The sequence below is a fragment of the Populus nigra genome, chromosome 1 (genome assembly GCF_951802175.1).
Source record: "Populus nigra chromosome 1, ddPopNigr1.1, whole genome shotgun sequence".
Classification (NCBI taxonomy): domain Eukaryota; kingdom Viridiplantae; phylum Streptophyta; class Magnoliopsida; order Malpighiales; family Salicaceae; genus Populus; species Populus nigra.
This window is the reverse complement of record NC_084852.1, coordinates 49,714,158-49,734,318: the sequence shown is the minus strand read 5'-3', so window position 1 is coordinate 49,734,318 and position 20,161 is coordinate 49,714,158. Positions and strand designations below refer to the sequence as shown.

At 34.7% G+C, this 20,161-nt stretch overlaps 1 protein-coding gene across 2 annotated transcripts in view; it reads right to left on the bottom strand.

Annotated features, from left to right (window-relative positions):
* Nucleotides 1-3,899: 3,899 nt before the first annotated feature.
* Nucleotides 3,900-20,161, bottom strand: part of LOC133691077 (callose synthase 9) — a 33,518-nt gene continuing 17,256 nt past the window's right edge. Inside the window, exons 22-52 of one of the 2 annotated variants that reach the window (XM_062111438.1) lie at nt 19,871-19,957; nt 19,588-19,673; nt 19,451-19,475; nt 18,655-18,752; nt 17,939-18,020; nt 17,646-17,803; nt 17,440-17,560; nt 16,115-16,209; nt 15,939-16,029; nt 15,689-15,849; nt 15,493-15,602; nt 14,170-14,304; nt 13,161-13,229; nt 12,910-13,087; nt 12,563-12,677; nt 11,940-12,059; nt 9,547-9,662; nt 9,379-9,462; nt 9,179-9,291; nt 8,624-8,676; nt 8,376-8,552; nt 7,843-7,890; nt 7,244-7,402; nt 6,546-6,659; nt 6,369-6,457; nt 6,118-6,276; nt 5,937-6,039; nt 5,706-5,825; nt 5,479-5,529; nt 5,194-5,376; nt 3,900-4,416 (exon numbers count right to left, since the gene is read on the bottom strand). In XM_062111438.1, the coding sequence (XP_061967422.1) occupies nt 4,180-4,416; nt 5,194-5,376; nt 5,479-5,529; nt 5,706-5,825; nt 5,937-6,039; nt 6,118-6,276; nt 6,369-6,457; nt 6,546-6,659; nt 7,244-7,402; nt 7,843-7,890; nt 8,376-8,552; nt 8,624-8,676; nt 9,179-9,291; nt 9,379-9,462; nt 9,547-9,662; nt 11,940-12,059; nt 12,563-12,677; nt 12,910-13,087; nt 13,161-13,229; nt 14,170-14,304; nt 15,493-15,602; nt 15,689-15,849; nt 15,939-16,029; nt 16,115-16,209; nt 17,440-17,560; nt 17,646-17,803; nt 17,939-18,020; nt 18,655-18,752; nt 19,451-19,475; nt 19,588-19,673; nt 19,871-19,957 (3,537 nt within the window). In that variant the 3' untranslated portion in view covers nt 3,900-4,179. Of the gene's footprint in view, nt 4,417-5,193; nt 5,377-5,478; nt 5,530-5,705; nt 5,826-5,936; nt 6,040-6,117; nt 6,277-6,368; nt 6,458-6,545; nt 6,660-7,243; nt 7,403-7,842; nt 7,891-8,375; nt 8,553-8,623; nt 8,677-9,178; nt 9,292-9,378; nt 9,463-9,546; nt 9,663-11,939; nt 12,060-12,562; nt 12,678-12,909; nt 13,088-13,160; nt 13,230-14,169; nt 14,305-15,492; nt 15,603-15,688; nt 15,850-15,938; nt 16,030-16,114; nt 16,210-17,439; nt 17,561-17,645; nt 17,804-17,938; nt 18,021-18,654; nt 18,753-19,450; nt 19,476-19,587; nt 19,674-19,870; nt 19,958-20,161 lie in introns of those variants that run through there. The other variant, XR_009841613.1, reaches the window with a different exon arrangement.

Below are 20,161 nucleotides of genomic sequence, written 5' to 3'. Positions count from 1 at the left end.
ATATCAAGAATGAAATCTATTTTAAAATATTAAAATGACAACATATTATATCGACTTGAATAAACTTAGATTAACATGTCAAATCTGTTACTCAGATCATGAGACTATGATAATCTTATTGAAAGCAAATTAATAAAAATATTAAACTCAATTCTCAATCAATCTAATGTAATGTTGAAGGATAAAATTTAAAATAAAATTCAACTAAAAAAATGAGTCAAATCAACTCGGTTGATCTATTGGATTATAAGACTGGAATAATCTTATAGAAAATAAATCAAAACAAATTATAAAACTCAATTCCTAATCAACTCAATATTGAATGGTAAAATTAAAAAAAAAAGACAAAAAAAAAACCACTTGAATCAACCAACCAAACTTGTGACTCGGGTTATGAGACTGGATCGATTGCAAACCAAAACAAATTATGAATCCTAATTCTCAACTAACTCAATATTGAATGATGAACTTCAATAAAATTTTACTAAAATAAACAATAAAAACCCAAGTCAGCTGGCCTAGCCTATGACTCAGGACATAAGACCGTGATAACCACTTAGAAAGCAAATAAAAAAAAGTATAAATTTTAATTTTCAATCAACTCTAATTTTCAAGGATTACATTGAAATAAAAATTGACTGGCATAAACTTGGATTAATTTACCAAACGTATAGCAGAAGACTGTGATAATTACATATAAAGCAATTCAAAAAAAATTATAAAGTCTGATTCTCAATCAATCCAATATTGAAGGATAAAATAAAAAAAATAGACAAAGAAAACGACCCGAGTCAACACGACTATAACCCGTAAAATTCATGACCCGAGTTATGAGACTAGAATAACTTAATAGAAAGGAAGTCAAAACAAATTATGAAGCTCTATACTCTATAAATTTAATATTGAAAGATAAAATTGAAAAAAAAAACCTAAAAAATTTAAGGACCAAAGTGAAAAAGAACTTGGTTTTTCATTGTTTATTGCTATATTTCTATAGTGAAAAGCTAAGCATTTTTAATATATGTTAATATATTAAAATTAATTCTGTCTTTTTTTTATTGTGTTTAAATAAATTGTTTATGTATTAATTTAAGGAATAATTATGTGTGAAGTATAGAAGAGGGCATCTTATTAAGCAAGTTAACCCTTTTGAATTTTAGATTTAAAGTCACCAATTATTTAAACTTATCGTGTAAAATTCTTTGTTGGAAGAAGGGAATACAAAGAGGGAAAGAATGGAATGAGTGAAAATTAAGAGAGAGAAAAAGTAACATACTTCGATGATGGTGATACTTAGAGGTGGCTTGGGTGGTAAGCAAGGAGGAAAATGACATGCATGGGACATATACTTAGTTAATGTTTTAGAATAAATATAATAATAAAAATACGGTGAAGATATAAAAATAAATATTTATAAGATAATTTGATTTAAAATTTTATGTTTTCAGAATAAAAACATATAAATATATATATTTTTCACTCAAATGTTAACGAAGAATATCATGCGCTTAAAGGGAACAAGTATTTCTCACTTCTATTCTTGTTCCCAGCTTACAATGAGGAAGATCGTGTGATTATTTTTTTAGGCTTTTCAATAAACCTTATGATATACCTGTCGGTCTAAAGATTAAACCCCAGATTTTCTTTTCTTCTTTTTTTCGCTAAATATTCCCCGTATATATTCTAGCCAAAGATAATCACCTAACCTTAAACGGCATCTAACAGCTAATCTCTGCAACAAGCAATGATATTTTATGATAAACGCCTAACTTTCATTCAAGTTTGTTAACATTCTAAGAAACGAAGGAAGGAAATAAAATGGAGAACCAGGGAGATGATGGGCTGCCATTGGTGATTTTTTTTTAAGAGAACTAAGAGGGAGGAAAGAGAGAAAACTTGACAACGGCATATATACGAGTATACCATACGGAAGAAATACTACGAGACTGAGTAACATATAAAATGCTCTTGCTAGTTGAAAACGGTGCTTTAGATCCGTGTGATAAAGTGTCCATTTAACGAACTCTTGGGCACAAAAGATTCAAGTGTGAAGTGAACTCGTCAATGAAAAGGGCTCTTTGTGCTTCAGTAGGTAGAGAGATGTGGTGGAATCCATTGCACTGCATGCCTTTGTGGTTGCTGATGAGCGAGCTTCTAAGAAACCACAGAAGGGAGGAAACAAGAACACCGGCATCTCGTAAAGGGAGGAGCCATTGGTTCTCTTCTTTTTCTCGCTTATTTTCTGTTTTGACCCTTTCTATCGTAGTTGTTAAAATTGATTAATTCTCGGGAGTTTGGTCTAAGAGATTTATGACCTTCAAAGTTAATTTGGAATGAGTTTTGAATTGAATTGAAAAGTAAGAAATTGACCTGACCATCTTGCTCTATTCCTAGCCGAGTAAATTCCAAGAATTTCTCAAGGAAAAGCAGGTGGTGCATGAAAAATCTTGTTGAAGCCCACACAATTTACCACATAGAATTATAATTGTTCAACCTATGAGTGAAAGCGAAATTCTAGAAAAAAGAAAATGGGTTAGATTTTACAAAAAAGCAGGCGGTGCATATAGTGGCCATCAATCCAATCCCATCTGGTGGAGTAAGAATCACAGAAATGGGATGGTATTTAGTATCTAATCAACCCCCAAACCTTAATATTCTTTTTCTGTCAATGTCACTCACGTGAACATCTTCAGGTCACACCACGAGACTATGCATGATAAGATAGAAGAACAACGGTTTATAAAAGAATGGGAATCTCCAACCAGTTCTTCAAAATGGCCATGCATAATCCTAAGAGATGGGTGCCTATGGCTGTCTTTAGCACATGGCGGTCCAACATCAGTTGCCACTCGGCCCTAGAAACGAGCCTCTTCCAAGCTCTCTATGGTCATGCCCCTCCCTAAAGAGAAATGGTTCATCCAGAGTCAATATTAGTAGCTGATGTGGAAGAGCTGGTGCAAGGAGAGTCAATATGAATGAAGCAACTGGCTAACAAGAACAGGACAAAAAGAGAGAGAGTTCTCATACGGTGATCAGGTATTCTTGAAGCTAAAGCCATACAAGAAAGGTCGTGTGGCCTTGAGGAAGAATTTTAAACTTAATCTTGGGTATTATAGACCATATCAAATTAGCAGGAAGAAGATTGGCGCAGTAGCTAATCTACTGAAATTGCCTGAGAGGATGTGGTGTCCTCCACATTACCAGTAATAAATGGAGGAAGGATGGAAGTTCTTCCTGTCACAGTGCTGGATAGGAAACTGATGAAGAAAAGGAACAGAGTAGCAACAGCTGGCTTGATTCAGTGGGGTCCAACTTAGAGCATTCTTGTCATTCAAGAGGGGAGTACTGTTACAACCTTCAGGGGAAGAACAAAAGCTAAGCTGGAAATACACATAACACATTAATAGTGTGATGGTTAATTGACAGTTGGAGGCTGTTAATGACAGTAACTGTCAGTACATCAATAAGCGAGGGAGAGTTCGTTAAATGACGGTCTGGTGATGTATATAAGCCCATATAGAGATTACGTGAGATGCAAGAAATAACAGGGGAATTCTTTTTCTATCTTCTCTTCCTATTCTGTTCATTCCTTATCCTTTCTTCTTCTATTTTCCTGAATCTTGTTAAGGTTAGGCTTAACATTCACCAAGCGACCCACAAGTTAACACGAACGCTTATTTAGATGCATCCCGAAATCAAACCATGCTCCAATATTGTGCTATTTGATAAAAAAATAAAATAAATGCAAAGACAAAAACAAAGTGAACTACTTGCTTGTGTACTTACTAAGTAGAAGAATGTGCCAATTTGAACTTAAATGTAAACATATAATAATAATAATAATAATAATAATAATAATAATGGGTAATCAGCAGCAATATACCACTGCTAAGATGGAATTAACAATCAATAGGGTTTTTCAGATTAGCCACTAAAGCACAAGATTTACGTGTTAAATCGGTTGAAAATTTTAGCTGAATATGTATACACATAACTAACCACAAACTGTGCAATGTTTGTAACCACAGAATCTAATATACAATATAACAACAAATGCTACATTGCTATTCACGTAGCTAAAATGTAACCTAACTGGTTTGCTGCTATCACAGAGATATAATAAGATCAAACCGATACTACTCGAAAAACAAAACTCTCCTTTAGGATCAAACCTGTTCATCATATCCCAATATTGGGGTTGTTACCAGCAAGAATGAGAGAAATTTCCAGTCCTCGGCTGAAGGCTTGGTTGAACATGAGCCGGGTTTGGAAGGTTGAAACGAATGGAAACCAAGACAAGAATGCTACTGGTATGAAGATCAGCATCCCCATCCCAGCATCGTATAGGCGGGCAATTGAACGGATGGATTTCCATAATCCCATCCGTTTCATTACAGGTTTCCAAGCAGATGCAATCTGAAAAAAAGAGAGAATGAAATTATAATCTTAAACCATGAAAGAAACGGGGAAGAATTGTGTAAAAGATATATATAATAAACATTGTTCACAAACAATCAGGTTAAAGACAAACTACTTGTCCATGTTCTCCGCTCCCTCTTCCTTCTCTCTCAAGTTCGTACCGTATTGAATTAATTCAGGATGTCTATCTCTTCCTTCTCTCCCCTCTTCCTTCTCTCTCAAGTTCGTACCGTATTGAATTAATTCAGGATGTCTATTACGATGTTTGATGCGGCACTCAAAAGCCCTTGCATTCTTTTGTGTTTGATAGCATGGAATTGTTTTTCTAGATATGAACAACATGCGTAACTCATCTTACTGCAAGCAGTTTCATTGTTCTAGCATGACCACTCGGTGCTTATTCACTCTCACTTTTGTGCAATGGCTTCTTGAGGACATTTTTTTTTTCATTTTGTGCCCCACCCCCCTGATAATTCTTACCATGACAATTCATGAGGAAATAAAAGTTGACTAAATAGCCTACATGTATCTGACAAGATGTTTTTCCTTCCAAAGTTTTCAATTTTCACAGATTTACACAAGAAATAATCTGTCCTTGATGTTAAACTCGCATATATCAAGATTACAGCACAGCAACAGCAACAACAAAAGAGTAGTTCAGAATTTCATCACTGAAGAACGTATGGAAATTTTTCTACTTGTGCTTTAAGGAAAGAAGATGAGTAAAGATAAAGAATTAAAAGAAGAATGAAAAAGGTGATTCAGAAAACTCACGGATAAAATTCCCCATATAGTGGGAATAAATGCTAAGATGCTCGCAAATATGTCACTCACTGACAATTCTGTAAGCGCAACTGCTATAACTATACCAGCCAAAGCAAACATGAAGGAGACACCTTGAACAAAGCGCAACAAAAGTTGGAAATTGACAGAGACCTTCTGACTGAAAGTGAACACCTGTAATCAAAAGGTAAAGATGAATTGAATTACAAACAACATGACAAGCAAGTCTCATAATTAAAAGTACATAATTTGTGGCTGTGCAGCAATACTGCTCACCTTGAAAAGAATTATAAGGACAGCTAGCACAATCCACGAGAAGCCATACACCTAAGATACATCAAAAAGTGATTTCCCAAGAATAAGCAATGCATGTAAGATCAATGAATCTTTTTTCATTTGGAGGACGAAACATATGAGGGGTAAAACTGCATTAAGAGCCAAAATAGCCATTTCAGAAGCCAAAGCAAGTCCTGCATAAAGAGACATTTTAAGAGATGTATTACCGATAATGATGTATCACTTCCTTGTATATGAAGCTTGTATACAACACCATACTGGAAGATAAAGAATCGTAGACTCAAAAGAGTCTCCATTATCCTCCCACTCAAAGTCCGAATATGTGCCTGTACGATATTTTGAGGTCATTAACGTGAAACAAGGTGAAATGCAAAAAAATAGAACATGCTAAATAAAAAGTGAAACATACAAGACATGTACAAGAACAAAAGTAATACCAATTCTTCATCCCACCAAGCCTCCCAACTTTCTTGTCCCTTAACCCCAATTCCACCTCTGTAAAAAAGCCAATTTGTCCAATCACTGAAGTCCTCCACTGTCCTAAAAGAACAGCATTAAGGGTTACTCAACAAGGTGGCCAAAAAAAACCCATAAATAAACATAAGAAACAGTGCTTACTTTTGCCACTCAAATCCAGATGGATTGAACAAATAGGGAGCAAAAAGCCAAGATAGAGCCATAAACCAACTGCTGACTGAAAGAAGAATGTAAGATAATGCACCACCATCATTATACCCGTATGCAAGGTACACGACCAGCAAAAGCACAACTTCTAGTCTGAAGATAAGAGGACAATCAAACGATTATTGCAGCTCAAGCATGCGCGCGCGCACACACACACACACACACAGAGAGAGAGAGAGAGATACCCTTTGACAAAATGGCTGCGGGAGTAAAGCCTGTAGTTTTCAGAAAATCTAATATGGCGGACTACAAATCCACGACCAGTGGCTTGATACTAGTAGGAAAAAGAATATTATTGTAACACATTCCACAGCACTAAAAACAAATAATAAATATTCAACAAAGAAAATGATTGAACATACCCTTGCACCGCCATGAAGAATGGTCCTACCAAAATAATGTGATTTTGTGCCTAATGAAAATGTGAAGAATACAGAGCAGAGCTGAAGCTGCATTGTGATGAAATTGACAACAGCCTGCAACATTAATCAGAAGATTACCACCACAACAATTTTTCAGCTCAGCAACAAAATTAAACAACATGAGGCTAAGCAGAAGTTCATGTACTTAAAACTGTGAACTGTGAGCACATGAGTCAAGTAAGCTAAGCAACGAATTACAGTAGTCTCAGATGACAGGATAGCATAAGCAGAAGTTCAAATGTAAATATGTATGCTTGTAGATGAGTGCAATAATGCAACACAAAAAAAATGCAAAATCTTAGTTCTCTTCTCTTCGTAATTCCAAGTTTACTGGGTCCAGTTGCTTAAACAATGCTTGCGAAGGAGGAACACTAACCTACATAAAAATAATTTTACAAGCTTAGGATGTAATGTACCACATGCAGATGTTTGGCATTTACGACACCAAGAAGCTCAGAAAAATTAACATAGAATAAAAATGTAAGGGCATAAAATGTAAGGATGATATAGGTGGACAAAAAATGTAAATGAAAATAAAATATAAAGAGATAAACTTTCTTGTATCTTGCTTAACCCTTAGTTAGTTCATGTAATTAGCATTCACAGCTTACGAAACATATAGTAAGAATGATATTTACCCTCAAGAATCCCAGCTCTAAGATGAAGCCCAAAACCATTGGCACAGCAGTAAAAATACCAATTTGAAAGAGAAATTGAGTGTTCAGAGCAGCACTCAGGGCATTGTTCTTCGTTATCAGTGCTCTAACTTCAACTTCTTCACCTACTCCAGATAGTGCCTAAAACAAAATCGCATCAGTGTCAAGAAAAATAAATTGGGAACAAGAGCTAGCATATTTGTGCAAAACAGCAGGTGCTGAGTTGAAACAAAACTGTGAACTATATTTATATAGTCTTATAAAATCAGATATATAGATTATTCTACTAAAAAAAAACATATATGGATTATTTCTTAAAACATTTTTACATCAGATGAATGCCTTAAAACCTATGGGATTGTATTTATGATACATGTTAGACATTGTTTTTTCATTTTATGGTGGCTTCAAACGGGTACATAATTTCATATCATATTTTATCGACTTGAAACAGAAAAATATCAGCAAACTAAATATAAAAATGAACATATAAGTCGTGATCTGGAGTGCAAAGGATTTAGAGTGAACAAGTATACAAGAATGGAAATTTTTGTCCAGTAATGGACAGATATCAATCTTACCAAATATGCCTTCCCATAAAGGAAAACGTATACAGTCAACACCGTCAACTGCAATATAATTTCAAAAACAAAACTTGTTAAAAAGAAATAAAATGAGAGGTGTGCATGCAAAAAAGCATGATGCAGCTTTCACACCAAATTTTTCCTCTCCTACTCTTTTTCCCTGTAAAATTGGAGCATAAGATGTAAACCCCAATCTCTGTTGTACTAGATACACATTTATCTAAATACTATCTAGAAATGCAACACAAAACCTACACGATGAATCAAATCATAGAGGCCAGCTGGTAAGAAGAAAGGCATGCAAAAGGTGCACACTCAAAGGATTGGAACGAAAGCAAACTTTTAGAGTAAGATATACATTCTCCCTTCGTGAAACAGCGTAAAATTAGCATAGTCTAACTCTTTACATGTTGCATTTTCTTTATGATTGCATTAAACAACTTAAGCCAACCAATGTAAACCTTCAATTCATTCAACCGCAAATAAATTATAAATTGTCATGTTCATAACCACAGCTGGCAATTACATACCATCGTACAAAAGTAGTATCCCACAGTGGTAAAGTAGAATGACATCATTCGAAAGAAATCAAAAAGCTGCCCGAGCCTGTAGACATCCCTACTAAGAACTTGCTCACCATTACCACCAGAAACCTTCCCTTCAAATACAGCTATCTGATTGAGACCAACATCTCGTCCTTTTCCAACCTGTAAATTTTAATTAAGGATTACAATTACATACCTTAAAAAAGCTCCAAGTAAGAAATGAGAAACCATACCTGAATATACTCGTGATGTGTGACATTTCCTTGGCGTAGAGTTGAATTGAACCCTGCATGGGATGTCAAAAGGCAAAATTGTGTCAGGTACACACACACATAATAGAGAGAGAGAGAGAGAGAGAGAGAGAGTTAAATGTAAAAATAAAAGTATTTGAAAGAAACTACATTCTAATTCCTTCATAGGTTTTTAACTTAAAAACTAAAATAATTACTAAAAGCCTAAGGTGAAGGAGAAAGCCCACACATACTGAACAACAACAAGAGAGATTGGCTTTGGCAGATCAAATTCACGAGGCCGTGATGCTTCTTTTATTGAGAAATGAACCAACTTCCAACAACCCTTAAACTTTCTGATCACTTGGATAAAACAAGGAACTTCTCTTTGGTGATAATAAAACCCATCAGGTGCTAAATGCTACTGGTATTAAAACTTTCAGAAACAGATTAAGCAAATCAGGTTTTGATCTAAGGTACCATATGCCCCTAGCAAAGACATAAAAAGAAGTGGAAACAAGAAACAAGTCCATCAATAGTCAAGTAAAACAGTCATGCCTGAATATATATCTTCACTGATGTTGATAACACGAGAGGCCTTGCTAATACCACCCCGAGTTATGTGGAAAACTCTGTCAAAAACATCTGGATGTCCATAATGCATACGGACCCTGCAAGTTACGTACTAGTTATCTGTATCTGAAAATTCAATATGACAGTATGCTACCAATTTACTTGCTATAAAACTACGAGCTTACTTTAAAGGATTAGCCAGAACACGCTGACCGAGAGTTACAAAGCTAGTTTCCTGATTTGACATAAATGAGGCTAAAGAAGAGACACTGCAATCATCACCGGTAATGCCTTTAGCAGAAAATAACACGATTACTCAAATGAGAGAAATACTTGTTTCAGCAGAAACATACCTTCCTGTAAATACATGTTCCCTAACACCAAGAATGGTTGGAGGACGAATACCATGATCTTGATGGAATTCTTCCAGCAGATTTCTCATCTTCAAGGCCTCCTCAAAATAATTATCCTAGAGTTATCATGTAAAGACACATTACAACCAACATTAAACAGTGAAGAAAATTACAAATACCTACTCTACATACCATAACAACAGCAACCCAGTGAGGGAACAAAGAAGAAAAAATGTAGAGTAACTTTCATTTTATTTGACGCATTAAAAAATCATTTTCGTAACTTTCACAACGAGAAATCATATATATTTGATATTATTAAGGGGGCAAATTAATATTTTTTCATTTATAGGGTTTTCAGGTTTTCCTATAAATAGAATGTTATACTTTTTATTTTCTAAGTACACAGTACATAAACTATATAATAAGTTACAGAACACCTGAAAAACACAAAAGAAAAGAGTTAGCACTCAAAGCCATAGCAATCCCTCTCTCTTAAAAGGGTTTAAGAGATTTATCAATGATGGTTCATGTGGAATACCGTTAGAGGTCGAACATTTAGACAACTTATGATTTGCGACAACTCACTTTTGAAGCAATTATTCAAAGCCGAAAAAAATATCTAATTTTCAAGTAATCTTTGTATAAACTCTAAAAAACACTAGATCTGTCGAACAGGATCTTAGATCTCCCAATTTTTTTAAAAATTTATCGTTTTCGCTACGTGCATGTGTTTCAGAAAACCCAAAAAGCATATAGATGTGATCAGTGTGGCTGGGCTATTTTTTAGGAAGACAGTGAGGTTGCATGGTGTTCTACAATCCATCACGTTTAATAGAGATATCAGGTTCCTTGGTCACTTTTTGCTAACTTTGTGGAAGAGGTTTAATTCCTCTTTGAAGTTTAGTAGTACTGCTCATCCATAAACTGATGGCCAAATAGAGTCTAAGCAGAACTTTGAGCAATCTGATTCGTAGCATTTGTGGGGACAAGCCTAAACTGTGAGATGTTGCATTGGCTCAGGCAAAATTTGCTTCCAACAGTTCCAAGCATAGTGCTGTTGACAAGACATCATTAGAAATTGTGTACATGAAACTTCAGAATCATGTGCTCGATCTACTCACTGCCTAAAGCAAGTCAGCAGAGAAATTGACTGAACAGTGCAAGTTGTGCATCAAAAGGTCAGAAGGAAACTGGAAGAAACAGGTGCTAGAAAATGCAGCAGACAAGCATAGAGGAGTTAAATTGTTTCAAGGAGTCATGGTTTTCTTGCGCAAGGAGAGGTTTCGAGTAGGAACCTATTATAAACTAAAGATGAAGAAGTATGGTCTGTACAAGGTGCTGAAGAAAATCAATGACAATGCTTGTGTTATTGGTCTTCTAAATAGCATAGGCATATCGAAGACCTTCAATGTTGTTGATCTTTATGAGTGCTTTCCAAATACTGAACTCAACTCGAGGACGAGTTTTTCTAAAATGGGAGAGACTACTGTAGAGCAATTATCCCAAGAGAGAAGGACCATATTGAAGCATGAAGTTATTGTTTTCTTATTTTAATTATTTTCCTAGTTAATTTTGGATTTTAATTAATTGTTTCCTACTTAGCTTAGGACTTATAATTTAATTAGTATTTTACTATTTAGAAATCTCAATGCCAGATGGATTCTATTAATTAGGAATCTTTTTCTATAAAGGATTTTAGTACTAATATAAAAAGTAATGTCTAGTTTATTTTATGGAAATTAAGACTTTTATTTAGATTCAATGAAAATATAAGAGAGTTTTCTCTAGATTTCTCTACAGTTTAATCTGTAACCTTAGGGCTTGAGAACCCTAGTTTTATCTTCGTTACACACTGCGTCAAGAAACAATACTTAATTCAGAAATTTAATTCATCATTAATGTTCTTTCCTTAAATAGTAATGAAATTGTAAACATGCTACATTACAAACATACAAGTGAACTTTATTGTTCCTATATTACATAAAAAATCCTTCTTCGTTTTCCACACAACAATTATTGGATTGGGAGCAAGAAGAATTCCAAAAATTTTGGGAGGTGTTCCTCTTGAAAAGATGTTGTGGAATATGGTAGCTTTCTTGACTTTGTGCAGTGCTTCTAAAACATCTAGTCTTGGGTTAAAGCAAAAGAGACTGGAAATGTAAGGCCCTTTGTCAAATTGGGTTTCTAGTAATTGTAATTTTGTGAAGGAGGAAATAATACTTCTCGTTGTTCCAATAAGGTTATTGATAATAAAAGTTCAAAAGAAAAACAGGAGAACAAAAAATAATGAGGCCAATTTGCACAAAATGACAGATTAGTTTTGTCTCAACATTTTACGAGTCCAAAACTGTTCAAGATAATTACATTAATGGGAAAAAACTATGACTTACCTGATTCATATCAATTGTCTGAATTGCATTTCCACGAGTAAATATAATTGCATGGTTTTGATTCTCAGGTTTTCCTTCTCCAAGTTTTGGATTCCCAGGCAACTTAACAGAGTATATTTCCTTCAAAGAAAAAAAATTCACAAATTAATAAGCAACAAGTGGAACAAAGAACAGCTCTTGCTCTAAATAGAAGTTGTCAGATTGCATTGTCCATTATAATCTATTCAGGATGGAACTATTTTGACTCCTAATTGGATTAGCTCCACGCAAATACATCCCGAAACTGCACATCCAATAAACTGCTAGTGCATTAGCACGGAATAGAAACAATTCTACCCACATTATCTAGAGGATAAACGTTACACAACACTAACCAACCAATATATGAGTAATATCGGTTTTCAAAGCACACTATGATTTTACTTTATTTGTAGATACAACCAAAATTAAAAAAAAAATGCAACAAATCACGATGAAAAATACAACAAATTCAAACTGGGTTAAAACACAACCCAGATAAATGCATTTGCACCAATATTATAAAAATAATAGTTCATTCAACATACTTCAACTAAAGCCAATGGCTATCATCAACATTAGAGGACAGCAAAAAAAATGTGAACCTTGTCTTTTCCATTGATATCAGCCTTCACAAGCTTCGAATAGTATTCTTTATGCACTTTACCATCCTTCAAAGATTCAACCTCATCAATGAAAGCAACACGAAGAGCTTCATTTCTACAACATAAGTAAATAGCTAGATATTAGGTATCTATAATATAACCAAGCATTCAAGTGGGAAAAGCTATTACTACAGAGAAATGCTTGAATCTCTAAATTTGGCGAAGAAAAACTAACATGCTTTAAAAAAAAGACAGGCAAGGAGAGTGCGCAGGGGGCACAAAATAAATCTGGCAAAAGAGAACATACTTCAAGCATAAGAACATCTATTTGACATGCTAAAATTCACCTTTGCATCAGCAATGCAATATCAGCAGCCTCAGGTTTTTGGTCCTCTTTCTGCTTTCCATAAATTTGACACGTAACAACATAAGTAAACTTTAAATCAGCCAGTGCTCGTGCTTCCGGAGACAAGTCAAAGCCCTTAGCATCATTTGTATCATTAATAGAAACTGCAGCTTCCACATCTGACATTGACATGCATGATCAGATCAGTGATTATGTCAGGGCTATAAAAAAGAAAGATATAAATGAACCAACCTCCAGACGCCCCTCTTTCCAAATAAGACTGAAGCATTAGAGCTTTCCTATAGTACATCATCCCACGGACTGGAAATATCAAAACAGTGATTTAGCAAAATACCCAATAATTTACAAGACATGCATTGCATTTGTGCAACTAATAAAATAGAAAAGCAAGAAACCTATCTTCAAGTGAAGAGACCAAGAGTCCAGATGATGCTAGCATATCAGTAAACGCTAACTTAAGAAAGGAGCTATGTCCCCTAATTAACTCACTCAACTATAATCCAATACTCATCTAAAAAAACCCTCAATCCTGAATTGGCAGGTTATAAAACCTAGAAAAGCATAATATATACTGATTGATGCAAGTTTCATGGTATAAGTGTGAGCATGGCATGCGAGTGGCTAATGACCCAACTGGAATCTCATCCGAGCAGACACAAGTACACTTGGCTAGGAAAAAAACTCAAGTGGATGTGTGAGTGTCGTTAAAAGATCAAAATAGGAAAGAATTATCAACAACTTAACATGCATTTACATGAATTAGAAACACAGTAAATGTATTTGTCCCACATATACACCAGATACACAGTTTCCTAGAAAATAGTTCAAAAGACAAGCAACTTTTGGAAAAACAAACCGGAGAAGAAAACCTACAAGCACAGTGTAGAGAGCAATCTGGAATGGAAAGCCCGAAAAGGACATGTGTGCCTTACAGGAACCAGGCAACAATACTAAAATACAAGAAATGGTTCATGACTTCCCAAATATATGAGAGAATAGAATAGCGGTGTGTGAAATCATATATCCACTGAAATCAATGTACTTGGAATAGGACAGGAAAGATGTACTAAACATCATAAAACCAAATAACAAAATTCAGATTTCCCATACAAATTTAGACCATGACCAGATCCTGTATAAAGAAACGGATTATATTGTTTTACTATAAGAACTTCTCCCAAATGAACTAATAGAATATGGAACCAAGAAACTCAAGTGAGAAAAGAGAAAGATCACTTGCCAGTTCTGGCTAATGTTTGTCCCCTGTAAGAGGCCCAAATCCGAAGTTCAAGGTTGTCATCAGGATTATTAATGAGCTCTGAGTCTGGTGCATTCTCATCACAGCCAATACGATCAAGAAAGTTCTTCCACTCATCTGTGACAAAACATAAACAATTTTGAGGGTGCCAGCAAGTGAGAGAAAATACATTTCATGTCATTAAGCAAACTTTTTCAAAGCAGCCATAAATAGTCAACTAGCCAACCAGACTGATAAATCAAAAACTCAAGAACTGCAACACTCCCTCTATACCCCCACAATACAGTCCATTTTTGCACTTTCTGTTGGTAAACTATCAAAAAGTCAGGTGGTCTTCATTATTGGATTCCCAATTCTATACTATCTCAAATTCAAATTAGTACTTGGATAAAAATGCCATAAAAATCAAGGGCACGCAAAGACTTCACTAAAAATCAACAATTGACAATGTAATCAATGGTTTTCTTTTAAATTCAGAGACTATGAAACTGGAAGGGAATAAAAAAATTTCCATGATCATCACTAAAACTAACCCAAGAAATTCTTCTATTCATAACTAAATCCCAATACCTATTTTATTTTTTCTTCTTTCCCTAATCGGACTATCTATTCACTGGAAGAGAATCAAGATTTATCATGGATCATCACTCCACCTTGTCAACAACTCTATTCCTCATATCGTTACCTGCAATTAACTATCCATGACATGCCACATCCAAGTCATGTATGGATTCACATATTCCGCTCTAACAGATATTGGGTCCACAGAAATGAAGTGTTAAAAACTGAGTGAAAAATTTTCCAACATTTTTAGTTTGTGAAGATGTAAATTGTCCACCAAGTGTAATGTAAATCTCCGAAGTAATCACAAATTGGAATTACAAGAAATGGGAAACCAAATAAATACCAAAGCAGATGAAAGCTTGACATCACATAAAGCTAAATACACAAAGCATAAAGCTTAGACTCCTTCAGTGAGTGCATTCTGTCCATTGACCATGCCTAAACCAGGATCGTAATTTAGTAAGAGATAAAGAATGCAAGGAGTACATGTACAACAAAAAAACAAGAAAGGAAAAAGAAAACACAAATAGAATTGACCACTTGGGAATCAAGACTATCACATAAAATCCTCCCAACAACCAGGCAAATTTCTCCAACCTTTCCCTTCAAAGTAAAGAACAAACATTCTAATCACCATAAACTAAAGGTTGCAAGCAATTACAAAGCAAGGACAAATAAACTCAAGCAAAAAACAGCAGTGTCAAAGTTAGTTTAATCATCACAACAAAGCACACAGAGTACCTGGATATATTTTCTGGAGGTAAAACAAAGTTGATATTCCATCCTCATTTTTCTTTTGAAGTTCATTCATGCTGTAAAGAACGATCTCAGAATAATATGGAGTGAACACACTGCACATGCATACAAACATCATGAGAAAACTAGATCCATCAAGTATGCATTAATGCCTACAATTAATGCACTGAAAAAGTACAACCTGAAGGATAGCATCTCACGAACTGGCTTTGGTGCAGGCAGATCCATGAAAAGGGAATTTGTAAAGAATTGTAGCCTCCTTCTGGCTTCAATATTTTTGGGGACATTTGCAGCGGAATCTTTGATTGTTAAAAGCAAATACAATCTCTTGATTTGCATTTTCTGCATATCCTCCAAAGTTAAATAATTTCATATAGAACACACCCTGTCATTACTAAGAGAAGAAACAAGATAAATCTTCTCTAACATACCAGCTCTGTATCTCTTGGCCACTTCAAGTTTGTAAACAAACGACCTTCAGTCCTTGCTTTTGACAGCAAATTCCACGTCTCATAGTGCTCCCTGGAATATGAACCCAAAAGGCATATTTGAGAGGAAAGTGTCAACGTTTCAAATGCGTAAGTGAACACAAGCAATTTTACCAGACCTCATGTTGACAGAAAGGACATCGTGCCGCACCACATCATACAGATCTTGAACAGCTTTAATCGCACCATTTTCCTGGTCTGGTTTTTCAGCTTTCTGTAGAAGAATTTCATATACAGTGCAGAAGCATTCAATAGCAGTTTATGGCTTTAGAGATAGATATAGAATGAAAGGTCCCTTGCCAAGGAAATTAGACAATGTAAACCAAATCCTTGCATTATCAATCATCCTTCATATTGAATAGCATAATTAGGGGACAACTGATCATGATAACTGGAGATATTCAAAATTATTCAATGTGTAAAAAAGAATGTTATTGAAAACAGGTGTTGCTGGAAAACACCATCGCATAGGATAAGGGACCTTGTTAAATCCCCGTGTGGGAGAAAAGTTTTTAAATTCTGGGGTAAAGTAAAAAATATAGAAATGCCCACAGATATTTTGTCACAAATAAAAGCCTGATATAGAACATCTATAGCTGAACCAGTGGGGTCAGAACCATCTCTTTATCACCAATTCATCTAAGAAGTGAACAAACGAGAAAAGCTCCAGATTAGAAACAAATGAACCATGGGAATATTTATATCCTCAGTTCTGTGTATAAGAAAATATCAGTTGTCAGGTTTAAACACAGATAGCAAAAGAAGGGGTTTTCTGTAGGTAACTACTAGATTTGAACATTTGATAGCTTACAAGGGTCAGAGTCTCAGGAAAATATTAGACAGATAAGACAATGACATTGCTGATTAGAATATCAAAGAAATCGCCAAACATGACTGTCTTAAGCTGATCAAGACAGGATAATTTGTGCTATGCACACGAATGAAGCAGAAGGTAGCGAGGGAACAGCGAAAAGAAAAGCATTTGTATCATACAAAAATGTCAATTACTTAAAACTTTCCATAGATTATCATGTCTCATTTTACTATAAAACCACGTGACTGCATTCCCAATTCATGGATTATGTTAGACAGACATGATCCAGAATATCATGCAGCTCAACCTTCCATGGGCATTGAATGAAAACGAAACCTTTTTTTTCTCAAATCTCTCCCCCCATCTAAATTGAACAGAGAGTTTGCATCCATATCATGGAGGTTGTTACTTGGCCTTTATATGCTTTCCATTTTTGTACTCTATTGACAGTTTTCAATTTCTTGCCTCTAATTCTTGGTCCACATTGGCACTCCTTGGATTATGTCAATGCACTTGAGAATGTTGTAATTTTTCGATGAATTCTATTATCAACACAACAGATGTTTCTATAGGTAAGCATGAATTTATACAAAGTTTAAACATGTTACACAAAGCAGAAATGAGACCTACCAGAATTCCAAGCAGTCCAGTAACTCGTGTAATTACAAGTGAAAGTTTCTTCAGCTGAAAGTCAACATGAATACTCCTTTTTGCAATACTGTCTTCAATGTCCGCATAAACCCTTTCAACCCTGAGGTAGAGAAGATATTAATACATCACAAAGCATTCGTACCTATGTACAATGGCTCAAATAGTTTCCTCATCTCAAAACTTACCACATCCTTCCTTCGCCCTCCAATATTTCTGTCAAGATAAATCTAAGGGCATGGTAGCCCTCCTCAACGGCATACTTCATATAGTCATCTCTTGAAATCCGTTCCCACAGCTCTGCTTGTGAATCACTACCCTCCACCATATCTTTAGCCAAAAAAATCTACAAAAAACATAAACAAATACAAGGAAAAAATTAAGATCATGTTGTTCAAGAATCTCCGGAAACTGGAAAAAAAAATCATCAAAAGAAATGGAGATGAGACAAGAAATATAAGGCTGGAGGCCCCAAGATGACCTTGCTGGCAAGAAGAAAAAGGGGCCACTGAACCAAGGGAAGGTTCCCAGAATTTTTAGGCATCAAAAGCAACTCCATTTCTCTGCAATGAGATAGCAGAGATATGATAATCATCAGAACAATCTGCTAGGAGTAGAGCAGAACCTGAAGAGCTTGTAAAGAGACATGAAAAATCCACTATGACTTAGAAAAACAGTAAAAGAAACATGGACAAAGACAACATAAATTCAACAGAATATAGTGTCCTCAAAGCATGGCCTTAAAACAATCTACTATTTATTATTGAGAATTATTAACCACCCTAATCCTACATGGTTCCTCCGTCCCTTGATAAAATATCAAATCAAATAAAAGATTAACCAACTTCAAAAAGTCTTGATTTCTTGTTTAGATTCAATGGCATTTTTTTCAAAAATAAAGTTTAACCACAAAGCTTAAATTACTTGGTGATTCAAAGTTTAGTATGACAATTATAAGGCAAACCCCAAGTTGTATATTGCAAACTTCTTTCTCAGGATAAATAAAAAAATTATTGAATGGTTGTTCAAGAGGGAATTGACAAAGGATGAATAAAAACTAGTGGCTCCAGATTAATGAACAACAATAAAGCACAATCATTGTTATCAAGCATTGCAGTACAGTGTGAAGCATGCAATATCAATAAATACAAAAGATATGGAACAACTGCAATGAATAGGTGATATTCAAGGACTCACAAATTGGTGACATAATCTTCTTCCCTTAAATTGCGTATGATCTCATTCCAAAAGGGTCCGAAAATAACAGCATCATTTTTTCTCTTCTCCAAGGCATCCTGCATCACACCAAAATGAGTTATCTAAGATTCCTATCGCATTCATGATCACAAAACTAAATGATGTACAAAAAATATAGGAAAAAAAATCAGAGCAATGCAGATTGTGGTTGCGTTAGAACCAAGCAGCAAAAGTATAGTCTCCTTTAAGTGCTGAGTAAAGCAAGACATTGAATTCATGTTTATCGACTGAATTTCAACAAATCATTAAAATGAAAACGATATAAGACAACATTTTCTGAAATACAGAACAAAACAAGCACACAGTGAAAGTTCATAAAAGTATATAAGGGTAAATTACAATAACGTCCATGAGATATCATGAAATTACCATGACTACCCAATAGTTAGAAGATATTACAAAATCCCCACTGTACCCAAAATGCACTTCTTTTTAAAAAAATTCATTTTGTTAAAGGGAATGATTTTGAGAATATTGAGGGCATTTTGGGTATAGTAGGGGATTTTTGGAATATTTACATAAACAAGGAGGGAATTCTGCCAAATTTTTAAACTTTTGGATGATGTGTAATTTTGTAACACCTCAGAGGGGCTCTCTAATTTACCTTATACCTGAACCCCTTTAGGTCCCCAAAAAAAGGTTATAGAAGTTCAAGAAGATGATGGTATAAGATATAATTTATCTAGAAAAATGACCAAAAACATTATTTAGGAAACTAAATTGTCAAATGACTCACCTGACTTGAAGAGCTGCGGGAACTTCTGCAAAGCAGAGATTGCTTTCAGATGAAAGACATAATGAAAACAAGGAGGAAAACAATTGAGATCATAATATCTTATAAATGGGTGGGAAAGAAAATTAACGAAACCATGCCTGTTGGGGAGTGGGATATGAAGATTATTCATAAAAGCTCCAGGAAAGTCCTCAAAAAGTTTGTGAACAGCTTCCAAAGATCTAATCTGGATTTATTACATGCATAATAATGAATCTTAAGGCACACATAAAAAACCAAAGAAATGCAAAGACTAATGAGAAATGAGAAGGGAAAGGAAATATAAAATTTTAGCTAAATAGAAATGAGATAAAAACAACAAGGATCTAGCTTCCATGTTTATGAAAAGAAGAAAGCAAATATACAAAAAAAAAATTCACTTACTTCCCCAAGGCGGTCTTTTGCTCCAAGCAAGAATCCCCAAATAGCAGATATAATGGTATAGAACACATGGATATCCAAAAGATAAATCTGTCCGGAAACCAGGAAACGTATTAAATAAAATAAAGCTTCTGATTTAGCTGAGCAAATAACAGATATCACACAATTTGCAAGTAACTACTTGCACTGACCAAACTCTAGTTTATATAGAAAGTTTGTGTTCAAAAGCACTCTTAAAATAGGTTTTCTGTTTTTCAAAAACCAAAATCTAATTTTTTACAATTTTTGGTTTTT